The 15,471-nt window shown below is 41.3% G+C and overlaps 2 protein-coding genes across 3 annotated transcripts in view; one reads left to right on the top strand and one right to left on the bottom strand.

Moving 5' to 3' along the window:
• SYN2 (synapsin II) overlaps nucleotides 1-15,471 on the bottom strand; it is a 435,882-nt gene that overhangs the window by 131,136 nt on the left and 289,275 nt on the right. The window lies entirely within an intron of this gene.
• TIMP4 (TIMP metallopeptidase inhibitor 4) overlaps nucleotides 1-15,471 on the top strand; it is a 55,675-nt gene that overhangs the window by 28,401 nt on the left and 11,803 nt on the right. The window contains exon 2 of the mRNA XM_030569940.1: nucleotides 2,994-3,091. Within this exon, the coding sequence (XP_030425800.1) occupies nucleotides 2,994-3,091 (98 nt within the window). The remainder of the gene's footprint in view (nucleotides 1-2,993; nucleotides 3,092-15,471) is intronic.

Below are 15,471 nucleotides of genomic sequence, written 5' to 3'. Positions count from 1 at the left end.
TGCTTCCTTTTGTTTATTTTAAACCTGCTACTTATTAATATCATTGGGTAACCCCTAGTTCTCGTGGTATGTGAAGGAGTAAATAATACTTCCTATGACAAAGTTCCTCCTCTACTTTGCTGGGTTCTACACTTATTGGTGGATTTGCTCACCTCAGTGATCTTCCCTTCTGGTGGAACCCACAGTCTGGGTCAACTCCTCCTGTGTCTGATCAGGAGTTGGGAGGTTTGGGGAGGAACCCGGGCCCGCCCTCTACTCTGGGTTGGTGCCTGATTGTTGGTGCCTATACAACAGGGGTTCTCAGACTTTTGTACTGGTGACCCCTTTCACACGGACAAGCCTTTGAGTGTGACTCTCATACATTAAAAACACTTTTATATATTTAACAGCATTATAAATGCTGGAGGCAAAGCGGGGTTTGGGGTGGAGGCTGACAGCTTGCAGCCCCCCATGTAATAACCTTGCAACTCCCTGAGGCGGCCCAACCCCCACTTTGAGAACCCCTGCTATACAAGGAGCCGCATATTAACTTCTGAAGAGCTGCATGTGGCTCTGGAGCCAAAGGTTGGCCAGCCCTGCTATAGTGACATTATGATATTTTCTGTCTTATCTATCCCTTTCCTAATGGTTCCTAATATTGTTAGCTTTTTTGACTGCCACTGGACATTGAACAGATATTTTCAGCAAACTATCCACAATGACTCCAAGATCTCTTTCTTAAATGGTAACAGCTAAGTTAGATCCCATTATTTTGTATATATACTTGGGATTATTTTTCCTCTTTCAATGCTAAAAATAAAACAAATGAACAAACAGAACCATGAAAGGTGTCTGAAAGCTATATCCACAGTTAGTAAGTACTGAAGGACAAATTCTGGCTTCTAACATGAGTGCCCAAAATGGCACAACCAGGACAGGAAGTGTGTAGCAGAACAGCTCCTCCATGACTCTGGTTCCCACTACACATGCAGAGACACCACTCTTCGGATCCATCACTGACTGCTCCACCTATAGGAGAGGTCATATAGATGGGGCTTAGAGTTGTGATCTGTGCTTTGGATCGCTCATATCTCCTGACTGTTAGGATCCAGGCACTGTCTCTGCACACTAATTACTCTTCCTCTTCACAAGAATAACCTGCAAAGGGCATGTGGGACTGTGGCCAGCCAGGATTGGGGAAAAATTAATACCCTAAATACTTATTTTGGGGGCAAAAGCACAAAGTGTAAGATTTTGGCCCCAATATATTGTTCTTAACACAGTGCTAGGCCTGGTCTACACCTAAAATTTAGGTCAAACTACCTACATCACTCAGGGGTAAGAGGTATAGTTAAGCCGACCTGGGATGTAGACCTAGCTACCACCTCTTGAGGGGGTGGATTTACTACAGTGATGGAAACAATCTTTCAGTGCTGAAGCAAGTGTCTACACTACAGCAGTATAGCTACAGTGATGCAGCTGTGCTGCTGTAGTGCAGACATACTTTAATACTCTATGCCTAATATTCCACTCTTTTACCTAATATTTTTAGGAAAGCTGGTTAGATTGGGGAAAAAGACACACTTTTAACCAACAATCAGAGAGATATTTCAGTTTCTGTGTAATATATGTGGTTGATTAGAATGGCGTCCCAAAGCCTGCCTGGAGTGTTTTAAGAGGTTTGAGATAACATAGGATTTTTTTGCATAGAAGTATACTGTTCCTGCTAACAAGTAGGAAAATGAGACATTCCATGAGGAAAAGACAAATGAGCAAGAGTGGAACATGATAAAAAAATTGTAGGCAAAATCCCCCTGCTGCAAGCTCAAAAGGAGGATTGTACCTGCTGTAGCAGCACAGAGGAGAGTGCAGCATGAACACTTCTGTGGAGCCAGATACCACACTTTGAGAAGTGCTCTCCTCATCAGGCTCATTCACATATTGACTGATTATTTATAGTACACATTAGCTAAATGTTTCTTTCCTGATGATAAAGAATGAAATAAATAATTTCCTCTCTGCACAAAGCAGCTAAAACAGGGAAGACATCACTAAAGACAGTACTAGAAGTAAATCATTTACACTGTTTAACAAAAGTTGCACATGGAATTTGAGAAATAGCTATTGAGGTGCAGCTATTTGCCATCACAAGAGATGTAATGTGGATGCCTGACCTTATTGTCTTCTCTCTTTCTAATTTTCTACAAGGTATTCATATTTCTATCTTGCCTGCCATGGTCTTGCTGAATGCTTACTGTAGTCCATTTCATTGCTACTCTGTATTTCAGGGGCCCAATGCAAAACCCTTTGAAGTCAATAGGAATTGAATCAGGCCTGCAGATTTTTCAAAGCTCACTAGTGGATTTAGACAACTAATTCTTATTTAAGCTAATGTTTGTCTCAACAGAGATTTACAAAAGAGTTGAGCAGCTACCAATTCCTACTTAGGCACCAAAAAGAAGTAGTTCATTGGGAGCTGCTGGGTACCGAACCCTTTTGAAAATCTGGCCTGAAATCTATACCAGAAAATTTCAAAACAATATGATATATTTTGGTTTGTTGAAAATTGTAGAATATCAAGGTTGAAAGGGACCTTAGGAGGTCATCTAGTCCAAACCCCTGCTCAAAGCAGGACCAATCCTCAGACAAATTTTTACCCCAATTCCCTAAATGGTCCCTTCAAGGATTGAACTCACAACCCTGGGTTTAGCAAGCCAATGCTCAAACCACTGAGCTATCCCCCACCCATCACCAGATAGGATGTAGTATTTACATGGCAGGTTATGCCCTGTACCTTTTTTATTTTTTCAGGTGTTAACTTAGTCTTCAACAATCTTGTACTAACAGGCTTTAAATGCTGTAAATGCTACTGAACATTACATCTAATGTCCAAAAGAAAAACATGGCATTCTGTTACAATTATTTTAATATATGGAAAAAATGTAACATATAGTACTGATGGAAAAGTCAGGCATATGCTTCTTTGCAAATAAAACCTTTTTCTTCCCCTGCAGTGATTCGTGCAAAAATATCCAGTGAAAAGGTGGTTCCTGCCAGTGATGACCCTCTTGACACTCACAAAATGATCCGGTATGAAATCAAACAAATAAAGGTACATGGAATCACTTGGTTATTTTGACATTCAATACTGAGGACTAATGTACCAGGGCATGAATGATAAATTTCCCTTGAATTGGGAGTAGGATCTGGTTGGCCCGCAGTTCTTTTTTTCTATTCATGAATTATTTGCCAACAGGCTGATTTTGATAAATGTATTTATTATTTATAACTGTTTGATGAATACTATATGTAAACATATTTCAACTTATGAAAAGTTTTCATTTGAAAAATATTCATTATGCATCTTTGATTATTTTCTGCCTCAGGTGTATGCTTGGTTACCTAAGTGTCAGAGCATTATTTCTAATTTCTGATTGGAAGATACACAACTTACAAACAGGCAGGCACTTACAGCAGGAATAGCAAAAACCCTTGATCACATATGAACTGCGGTATTTGCAGAAAAATCAGCCCCCACTGGATATTTCTACAAAAAAACTACTGTATGAATGTTCAAAGGAAAGCAAACAAAAGATAGGAGGCACAAAATCAAAAAGTGATTCAAACCTGGGAAAAATGTTCACAAAAAAAAGTTTTTCCTACTATTTGTCCAGCTCCACTTATAGGGTACATTCATTAATGCACTCTTACATGGACAAATCCTGGTCACAATGGAGTCCTTGACAAACTCATTGATGTCAATAACACCATGACTGGCTATATCTTGAACAAAAAAATGTATGCTGAATCCTTCATTTTGAAGAAAAATACACTGTTTTTCTTTTTGGTGAGTGGCAGTAGAAAGATGAGTGACCACACTTTTAAAAATTCGTTACTGCTAGTCTCTTCCAGAATCTAGTTTTGGAAGAGCAAACACGACAAATACATATAGAGGGAGCACAGGAACTGACCTGCTCAAACTGGTGGTGAAGGTACAGATACCAGCAGGCAACAACCTTAATGATGATGCTAATCACTTTGATTTCCAGGACAACACTGACAATCACAGTTTGTATTAATGGGTCTGTGCATGACTCCATGGACCTATTCAGGAAGAACAATGTTTACCACACTGGCCTCAGAGCCATTTACCTAGCTGCACTGATTGAGCTGCCTGGCAATGTGCTTCTTGCTGCTCAATGCAATTCTTCTCAAAGTCGTGGACACCCGCCCTTATGGTATGGCATCATGCAGTATGATCAATTGCCAGTTGTTCAAAGATTGAGTGAGAAATGTTCTTTTTGTGCAGATTTTGTTTTAGGGTGTCTTTGAAGTGTTTCATCTGTCCTCCATGCTTACAATTGCTGGAACATAATTAGAAATATAAGACTTTTTTTGATAAACAAGTCTCAGGCATATTAATTACATGCCCAGTCCAGGGCACAGATCAAATGAGCCTTGAGGCTGAACAAACCAGTTTTCACCAGTACTTCTGTTGGAAACCCAGTCCTGCCATTTGATACCCAGCAATTGTCATAGGTATCACAAATTGAGACTGTCAAACTTTTTAATGTGCTGTTTATAACAGGTCCATGATTCACACCTGTCAGCAATGATGTGAGCATTACAGACTTTGATTTCTATCTATAGACAGATTCTCTGTTAATGATTTCCGTCAGGGATTGGTTTAGAAAGATCCATGCAAGAATCTTTCCAGCCACAGAGAATGAAAAGATACCATGGTAGTTACTACAGTTGCTCTTTGATCCTTTATGCTTATGGATAGTGATGATGTTGGCATCTTTCAGTTGTTGTGGCCTGGTTTCTTGAAGTCAGATATGTAAGAAAACTTCAAAAAGCCTGTCAATGAGATTTCCTCTATGTTTTAAAACTTCAGCTGGAATGGCATCAGGACCAGGAGATTTGTTATTTTTCATTGCTTGAACAGTCTATAACACCTTAGTTCAAGGTGGATTGACAAGTGCATTAGATGTGGGCAATTTGTGGACATTATCCTGTGACTCATCAGAAACAGTAGATAAATGATTAAGTAGTTCACTAAGATGTTTTGTTCACGCCGCTGTTGGTGGATGGCACTGTGATCTGTGATGAGATATTCATCATTAGCAGCTGTTAGTAGTGTCAAGGAAGATAGAGCAGGACTATACACAACTTTAACCGCCTCATAGAAACCTTTGGAGTCAAGATTATCAGTGACCGCCTGTAGTTTATCTACTTTACAGTCAAACCACATACTTTGCATTTGGCCGAGTTTGCACTGGTGCATGCTGCAGGCTGCCCTACAGCTGGCCTTTTTTTGTCTCAGAGAGCGGGCCAGCTACAAGTGCAGCATGCCCTTATCACTTGACATCAAAGAGATTCAATATTTCAGGATCACTATTGTTGAACTAGTCTGCATGCAGTGTTTTGTACACTCAACACAATCCACAATGGTGTTACAGATTGTGTCACACAAGGATACCCATATGGCAAATGTGCCATTATTGATCATTGGAAGAGTTTCTAAAACAGTAGTTAACTGTGTTGAAAATTGTTCGGCAATTGACAGACCTTTCATCAGGAAAATGTTACATGCTTAACTGACCAGTGTTTTGGCTAAACAGAGCGCTGTGGTCAGTTCAACAATCAGCTCCACATAATACCAGAATTATGCACATATGTCCTCCCAGATCATGATGTTAGAACAACATTGTCGATCAAATGCCACATTTTTATTTATTGGGAAGTTGGAAGACAATGTTTGTAACAACTAGATGGTACTTGACCCATGTCTTCAGCAGAAGTAGGCCAGTGCAGTTCATCTTGCCAACCCCATGTTTACCAAATATGCCATGCCATGTAGAAATATCATGACCAACACAAGCACTCAAGTCACTTGAAATAATCAACTAGTCTCTACAGGGAGTCAATAGAATCAGTTCTTTTAGTTCAGAGTAAAATTTCTCTTTACTCTCATGAGAGTTAGTCATCGTCAGTGAGTAAGCACAGATCAATGAAGCATAACATCCATCTTCCTAGGGCAGTCAGAGCATCATCAGTCTGTCATTTATACCAACGGGTAGGCTCTCCAAACAAGAGACAATATTCTTTCTGATTGCAAAGATGATTCCTGCCTTGTGTGGCTTGTTTTGTGGGTGTCTCTTCCAGAAGAGACTGTACCCAGCACTCTGTTCTCTCAGTTGTCTCTCTTCAACAAGTTGAATCTTGCTCAGCGCCTCCATGTCGATACAATATCTTTCAAGCTCTTGAACAACCAGAGCAGTTCACCTGGCAGGAGGATCAATTTGGTTTGGATGATCAATAATCTATGAACATTCCACATTGCAACAGTAACACAAAAGGAAACTTTTCAAGTTTTGTTTGAATTTCGACTGCATGATGGGACACCCTCCAGCCAGAGTAAGCTGGTGAGGGCTGTTCGGGATGAGCAATTTTGGGAAAATCTTTTCTAGCCCCTTCCTCAGATTGAGGTCAGCTCTGCTGTCCCTGAATAGAGCAGTCATGTCAATCAAGATGCTGCCACACTCTGGTGTCACCCCAGGTCAATGCAGAGTGACCATATTCTTGACCAGCCCACATGCAGATTTCAACACTATGACTTTTAGCAGTGTTCAAGTGTCACTTTTGACATTCCCCCATTGCTGCAGGATTTGTTGGATTTTTGAAGGCTGTGCGAGAATTTGTTTAATTCACAAAATTCACACACACATTCTCGGCCAACAAGACCCTTTCCAGTGGCGAGGTGTGACAGGGTACTATTAGTAGCACTCTGGTCACTGAGTTTGCAGCAGCACTGAGAAGAGGGCAGGCTTAACTGAAGCCAATTATACACTTTCTGTTGGGGGATTATGAGCACCTGGGTGCTAATCATAGGGTTAATGATGTAATTTGGAGGATATGAATCAAAGGAACAGGAAGCAAGGGGGAACTCAGGGGCCTCAAAAGGAAAGCTCAGAGGATGAGCCTGGGCTGAGCAGTGAAGGTTGGGAGGGGCATCCCTTTGCTGTAAACCTGCAGTACACTGTGTTATTATGTAAGAAAAGAATAAATATACATCTTGGTGAAAGATAACCTGGTGTGTGTTTGTGACCACAGGATCACCCAAACTGGCCAGGCAGTGAAGTACACTGGGTAATGGCAGAGATGCCCAGTGACATAAGGTAAACTGAGACAACTGAAAGACTTATTGGCTGCAAGTTTATTTTTGGAATGACCTTCTCTTAGACCAGTTGCCCAGTTGTCCAAGTATTGATCCTGGTCCACCTGGCCAGAATCCCGCTAGCCAGGGCATTTCAGAGTAAATCCCTGCAGGCCTTCGTGTCTACTGTAGTGACCTGGAGAGCAGAGCTGACTACCATAAATCACCCTGTAAGGCAATCCCCTATTTGTCCTGTTTCCACAGTCCCAATAAATGGCGGAGGGGTTGGACTTAGAGAAGGCCACCTTACTGATCATCACATAATAGTTCTACAGTACTATTTATTTTTAAATTCCCATTTTTCTGCTTTAAAGACATTACAACAGATAAGTGCTACTTGAAAATGAGATTTGGTGGGTGTATTTCTCTTTCATATAGTCTTATGTATTGTCACATTTATTTGTTATCATGTACGAGTTGCAGAATGGAGCATTAAAACATTTCTGCCCTCATATATTGTACCATACCTTTCTCAGTACTAAGACTGATTAAAACCTTTCTATGAATTTGCCTTGTAATAACTGATTTTTATGTTGAAGGAAATGGATCTGTTCCATAACATTTTGCCTTTAAAAGAAAACTCTGTGCTATTTGTGCTTACTTCACAAACAATCTAAAAATTTTAAAGATTAGAAGTATTACGATAACTGCTGCATGAATACTGCAAAAAAATTATTAATGGACATTCATCTAGCTTTGTGAACAAATTTGCGTCTACTGCATTTGCACTTTTTTATTCACACCTATGAATTTTCTAGTGTACAGGTCTCAAACTTTTGTATACATCCTAACACACAGATTGTCTCATGGACACTTAATTGGTGATCAAATGACATCCCAGTGGCAATTGCCTCGAGGAAAAGCAGCACTATGAAAGTGTTTTTAGCTTCTTTTAATGCAATTCACAACTGGAAATAAATCTGGTCGGAAATTTTCTACTGGAATGATTTTCTGACTGTTTCTAGAAAACTTAAATTTTCCATAGGAAAATTTTAATTAACAAGTATTAATTTAAAATCAAAATGAAATATTGCAATTTGGATCTTTTTTACCTGAACTGAAATATTTTGTTTTTTGAACTGACCCAAAATATGTTGCTTTGAATCAGTTCAACAAAACATTAAACTACATTTTTCTACAAGGGATACAAGGTGTGTGAGGTAATATCTTTTATTGCATCAACTTCTGTTGGTGAGAGACACAAGCTTTCGAGCTTACATAATGCTCTTCTTCAGAGCTGGGAAACTCAGAGAATATGTCTATACAGGAATGAAAAACCCATGGCTGGTCCAGGTCAGCTGATTCAAGCTCAAAGGACTTGGGCTCCAAGGCTGAAAAATTGCTGTGCAGATGTTGGGCTCAGGCTGGAGACCAAGCTCTAGGACCCTACAAGGGGAGAAAGGTCCCAGTGCTTACGCTCCAGACCAAGCCTGAAAGTGTACACAGCAATTTTTAGCCCGGCAGCCCAAGCCCTACAAGACTGAGTTAGCTGACCCGTGCCAGCTGTGGCCGTACCTCAGGGTTTTAATCTTGTGTAGCTGTATCCACAGTATCACAGCTAAATACAAGGTGGAACAGATTGTTTAGCGTAAGTAGTGAACATATTTCAAGGCACAGTTCAAGATGAAGTGGCCTGGTAACAACCCTCCACTCATAGGCGGGAAAGGAATGGACAGAGGGGAAAAAAAAAAAAAGGGAGGATTGTTAACGGGTTATAGATTGTTGTAATAAACCATAAATCCAGTGTCTCTGTTCAGTCTATGATTTTTAGTGTCTAGCAAAATTCTGAATTTAAGCTTCCAGGCTCATCTTTCCCAGCAGAAGTTGGTCCTATGAAAGATATTACTTCACCCACCCTGTCTCTCTAATATCCTGGGACCAACACAGCTACAACAATATTGCACACATTTTCCTAAGGCATGTTGCCTTATAGGAGTTGTAGTTCCAACCCTCTTCCTTTCCTAGGGAACAGGTTCCCCTGGAGAACTACATGTCCCCTAAGGCAATATGGTGATTTCGTCTGATTGAGCTGGATGGTGCAAACTCTGCATGCATTATGAGAGAGATAGACTGGCACACAGGAAAATATAGGGGCAGAAACTACAGCTCTGATAAGGCAATGCACTACAGGAACATGCAGTTTAACATTTGAAATGATTCAAAATGAAGCATTTCAACAAACCGGAAAGAAACATTTCAATATCAGGAATGCTGAAATGCTTTATTTTTATAAGATTGTTAAAACAAAATGTTTCACATCTATGAACTGATTTTTTTTTTGAATTTCCATTCTGTGAAAAATTTCAAAGTTTCAACTTTTTGTGCCTTTTCAGGACAAATGTTGAAATGTCAGAATTTCCTATGCACTGGAAATTCTAACCTCTGCTCAGCATTAGCTGGAAACAAGGAGAAGCCGCTAAAACAATGGAACCAGCCAATTCTCTGTGTCCCACTAGTAATACAGTCAAGATATGTTTTTCTCTATATTTCTGGGTTCACGTAAGAAGTTCCAGGTTTGGAGTACAAGCATCTATGGTAGACAAGTGTATCTCAAAATCCTCAACAGAGATTAAACACGCTGTGCTTACTGAAGAAATCTTCTTGTTAAGATTTTATATAGTAGCTTATGTATTGATTTCTAAGGCCAAATTCTCTCTGAATAAATTTTAAAACAACAACCATCACCACGTTTGCTATCTTCTCAAAAGGATATTAGCTGATTTTTAAATATTTCTTTATTCATATACATATGTTATAGAGATTCCTATTACATCTAGCAGGACCTTGATTTTACAAAGCACATTCTCCTGCCAACTCTTAAGAAAGTGAGTAGTCATACACACACAAGTAACCTCTTTGACTTGGGCCCAATTCTATTTTATACCTTTTGTCATTATTTCTTAATCTACAATCCGGTTCTTCTTTGGTGGCACTCCGTGAAATTTCTTAAATTCATTCTTGCACTGTTGGGGCCTTTTCCAATTTCCCCAAAATGTTTAATAATTAGAGGACACAATCAAAAGCACTGAAGTCAATAAGAGTTTTTCATTTAACTTTAGTGGGTTCTGAACTAGGCCCTGAGTGGGGAAACAGTCAGTTAGGAATAAGTACACCACCGCTGTTTATTTTAACAAAATGTTTTAATGGTGCTACAAGCTGATGCAGCAGGGAAAGAGTTCACAATTTCTACCTTCTGGCTAGACTTGAACTAAGATCTGAATCTCAGGCCTCCACCCTGGAACATCTGTTGTTCAGCTGGGTGAGAGCCAAGCTGTTTATAACAATATTTATTAGTGAGGGTGACTAGAGTTTTTGTTTGAAGTGATGAAGTCCTAAACTCACAAGTGTAATAGCCAACATGAGATTTAGCAGAACTGCACATTTTATGGAACAGATATTAAATTCAATATGCAATTTTTAACAAATAGTTATAAAACTATCTTTGCACTTGCTTCCTCTCTAAGTCTGATAAGAAGTTACCTAATCTGTTGTGTTCAAAGTATTAGAGTGACAAGGTGGTTGAGGTAATATCTTTTATTGGACCAGCTTCTGTTGGTGAGAGAAATAAGCTTTTGGGTTTACACAGAGCTGTTTTTCAGGTCTGGGAAATGTACCCAGAATGTCACAGCTAAATACAAGATGGAACAGATTGTTTAACATAAGTAGTTAACAGATATTTCAAGAGACCATTCAAGGTGAAGTGGCCCATTAACGTTTCTCCAGTGATATATGCCATCATTTGCCAGCAATGCCCCTCTGCCATGTACATTGGCCAAACCGGACAGTCTCTACGCAAAAGAATAAATGGACACAAATCTGACATCAGGAATGGTAACATTCAAAAACCAGTAGGAGAACATTTCAACCTCCCTGTACACTCAATACCAGACTTAAAAGTGGCAATTCTTCACCAAAAATCTTCAGAAACAGACTCCAACCTGAAACTGTAGAACTGGAATTAATTTGCAAACTGGACACCATCAAATTAGGCCTGAATAAAGACTGGGAGTGGATAGATCATTACAAAAAATAATTTCCCCATACTAATTTCCTCCTACTGTTACTGACACCTTCTGTCGACTGTTTGAAATGCGCCACCCTCATTACCACTATAAAAGTGATTTTTCCTCCCTTGTTATTCTACTGTTAATTCAATTGTCTTGTTAGACTGACCCCTCTACTTGATATGGCAACTCTAATCTTTTCTTATACTATGTATATATACACCTGCTACTGTATTTTCCACTCCATGCATCTGATGAAGTGGGTTTTAGCCCACAAAAGCTTATGCCCAAATAAATTTGTTAGTCTCTAAAGTGCCAAAAGGACTCCTCATTGTTTTTGCTGATATAGACTAACAGGGTTATCACTCTGAAACCTGTCTCCAGTCATAGGGTGGAAAGGAAAAAAAAGGGGTGGAAGGGTAGCTGAGGGCGGGGAATACTGGGTTATAGATTGTTGTTATAAGTCATTACAATGCAGGGGGGCAGATTCTGCCATCTTTACTCACAAGAAAATCAACAGTACTAGTTGTAGAGTAATGTAGTACTTCATTTGTGTAAAGGTCTAGTAAGGTAAGGTAAGACTCAGGTCCAGTACTGGCTACATCAATAAGAACTACTTAACTGAACCAGAATTAGTCAGTGAGATCTATTTAAACTGTAATTCATGTGGAACAGTGGCCTCAGTTGTAAATCTCAGTCCCTTAAGTAACTGAGACCTAATTAGAAGAACTCAGTTATTAAAACAAGAGTTTTGATGACCTCACTTCCTGTCTTTTCCCAACATGACATATTTAAAAGACAATCCAAGTGTTCAAACAAGTTACGTCAGAAAATTAAAATATCCTAATTTTTCCCCAAATTCTCCTTCTTCCACACTGACAATGCATCTCTCTGAGATCTCCTATACATTGGATGACGTGCAGCTATACTGCCTTGCACTATGATCTCATCAGTTTTCACCATCTTTGTAAACCCAGAACTGGTTACTATTTGGATGGAAGATGCAACAGATGAAGTAGGTTATTGATTCAGGCACTCTTTCCACCAGCTTCGTAGTGAATTAATGCAATAGCACAACATTAGAAGGCACTATGCTGTAGGAAGATCTTGGCCACTCAGGTAATTAAGGATCTTGTGATTATTTTGGACAAAGTTTTCCATAGTTGTTAGAACATCTCACATACTTGAAGTTTCATATGTGCATAAATGTTTGCAGGATCGAGGCCCAATAAACGAGATTTCTTTTTACAATACCAAACCTATGTTATACGGGAGGACAGACTAGATGATTTAATGGTCCCTTTCTTGCCTTAAAACCTATAAATCTATGAAATACTCCTCAACCACAATCTTTAAATTTTCTGCTGAACATTTTTGTGCTGTTAGGCCAGGATACATCCCTTTTGACATTCCCAAACAATCTCTCCCCCCTTCAGGGTATATCTACACAGCATTTTGGAGAGTGCAGATGCAAGCTCTCTAAAAATAGCTGTACAGACAGCTCTTTGAAGTTGAAGTTAAGGCTGGGGCTCTGAAGCCTAGAGAGGTGAGGGTGAACTTCAGAGCCCAAGCTCCAGTCTGAGCCACAATTTCAAAGCACTGTCTTTACAGCTGTTATTAGAGTGCTACTGTGATACCTGCTAGTCCAAATCTGTCGTCCTAGGAGGTTTGCTCCCACATGCTCCAAAATGCTGCAGAGACATATGCTGTGTCTACAACCTTCAGATACTTGTAGAAAATTATCATTTTCCTCCTTATCCATCATTTAGCCAAGCTAAACGTATTCCATTCTTTTAACCTTTCCTCAGTTGCTTTAACAAGTTATGAAGTCACACAATCTATTATGGGAAAGGTAGTAAAGCTGAACTTATAGCATCAGTTTACTGAAGTCCATTCAAGCCCTTTAATTTAGCCATGGGATGCAAGACTTATTACTCTCATAGATCCCATTAGTGATAACATTCTACATATGGTTGTTACTATACAAACTAAGCAAAATGCTCCTCCTCTTCTTCCACCTACTTTTATGTTACCCAGGGGGCCTATTTAGTACTTTTCGTACAGGAGAGGCTTCTTTAAGCTATTCCTCACAAAAATTATTCCTTCTTCGAGTGATTTTTCATACTGATTCCAATTAGGTGCGTGTGCACCGTGTGCACAGTCATCGGAAAGTTTTCCCTTAGAAGTTCCCATCGGGTCAGCTGTGGAGCCCCCAGGAGTGGCACCTTCATGGCGCTGAAAATTTCCCCCTGCCAACCCAGTCCCTCCTCAGTTCCTTCTTACCACCAGTGATGGTCATTGGAATGGTGATCGCTTGCCTTTACTGGGCTCTAAGCAGGCCTTTGAATGACACCCAAGGATGACACTGCCATGACACCGGATCCTTCCCCTTGTTGTATGAATCGTCTATCCCACTTCTGCCATGCCATAACATCGGACCACTGGGTTCTTTGCATGGTAGAAATGGGATATTCTCCCCAATTCTGCTCCTCCCCACCCTCCCATGCCCCTTCCCCATCCCTCTTCAGGGACCTTCTCATGAGCAACTCCTTAACCAGGAGCTGCAGGCCCTCCTCACCATAGGAGCGGTGGAGAAGGTTCCTCAGGAACTAAGGGGCAAAGGTTTCTACTCCCATTCTTTCCTAATCCCCAAGGCAAAGGGTTTGTGTGTGTGTGTGTGGGGGGGGTGTCTCAGACCTATTCTAGACCTGCGAGGACTCAACAAATTCATGGTGAAGTTGAAGTTCTGCATGGTCTCTCTGTGCACAATTATCCCTTTCCTGGATCTGGGAGACTGGTACACCACCCTCGACATGAAAGACGCATATTTTCACATAGCCATTCAGCCTGCGCACAGACGATTCTTACGGGTTGTGGTTGACCACACACATTATTAGTTCACGGTCCTCCCATTCAGTCTATTGACGGCCCCCCAAGTGTTCACCAAATACATGTTGGTCGTAGCAGCTTTCCTCTGGACAGGTGCAGGTATACCCAGACCTAGACGACTGGCTGCTCAGGGAGCACACCAGGGAGAAGGTGGAATCTCACGTCCGTTTAGTCAGATTGACTTTTGAAAGACTGGGCCTCCTTCTCAATGTGAACAAGTCAACCTTATCACCGACCCAAAGAATAGAGTTCATCAGAGTGGTGCTGGACTTGGTATAGGCAAGGGCGTTTTTACCGGAAACTCGTTTCCAGGTCATGTCAAATATTATTCAAGGCCTCAGGAGGTACCCGACCACTATTGCAAGGGGAGAGCTGAGTCTCTTTGGCCACATGGCAGCTTGCACTAATGTGGTCTGGCATGCCAGAATGAGGCTCGGACCCCTGCAAACACGGCTTGCATCTGTCTACTGCCCAGGGTGCGACAGCCTGAACTCAGTGGTGAAGGTCCCGGAACACATTCTTGAGTCCCTCCAATGGCAGCTCATCCCTCAGATGGTTTGTGAAGGAAGCACCTTCAACAGCCCCCAGCCCTCCTTGTCCCTAGTTATGGATGTGTCAGCTCTGTGTTGGGGCGCAATTGGGAGATCTCCAGACAGAGCCTATGGTTGCAGGACGAGCTCCCCCTTTATATCAATATCAAGGAGCTGAGAGTGGTGCATCTAAAATGCCAAGCTTTTTAGGCCTAGGTGCAAAGACTGTGCGTGGCAGTGATGACAGACAACACCACTGCCATGCTTTACAACAACAAGCTGGGTGGAGCCCGTTCCTCCCCCCTATGTCAAGAAGCCCTCCGGCTATGGGAATTCTGCATAGCCCACTCCATTCATTTGGAGGCATCCTATCTCCTCAGCAGCTCGTTCCACAACCACAAGTGGTCCATCCATCTGGATGTCATACACTCCATCTTCCGAAGGTGGGGGTTTCCTCAGGTCGATCTGTTCGCCACTCGGAGCAACAGGAAGTACCCAATGTTCTGCTCCTTCCAGAATCACAGCCCTGGTTCGACTAGGGATGCATTTCTTCTACCCTGGGGAGGCCGACTGCTGTATGCCTTTCCCCTGATCCCTCTCATGCACAAGGTACTTCTCAAGGTCTGCAGGGACAGAGCAGAGGTAATTCTGGTGGCTCCAACATGGCCCCAGCAACACTGGTACACCACACTCCTGGAGCTGTCAGTGCATGCCCCGATCGCGCTACCTCTCCACCCTGACCTGATCACTCAGGACCACGGTCGCCTTCATCCCCAGACCTCCGTCCCTCCACTTCATGGCCTGGAAGCTTCATGGTTAAACCCCATGGAACTTCTGTGCTTGGAACTGG

This window comes from Gopherus evgoodei, chromosome 7 (assembly GCF_007399415.2).
Source record: "Gopherus evgoodei ecotype Sinaloan lineage chromosome 7, rGopEvg1_v1.p, whole genome shotgun sequence".
Classification (NCBI taxonomy): Eukaryota; Metazoa; Chordata; order Testudines; family Testudinidae; genus Gopherus; species Gopherus evgoodei.
Note: the sequence above shows the minus strand (reverse complement) of the source record. Positions and strands in the feature narration are given on the sequence as shown.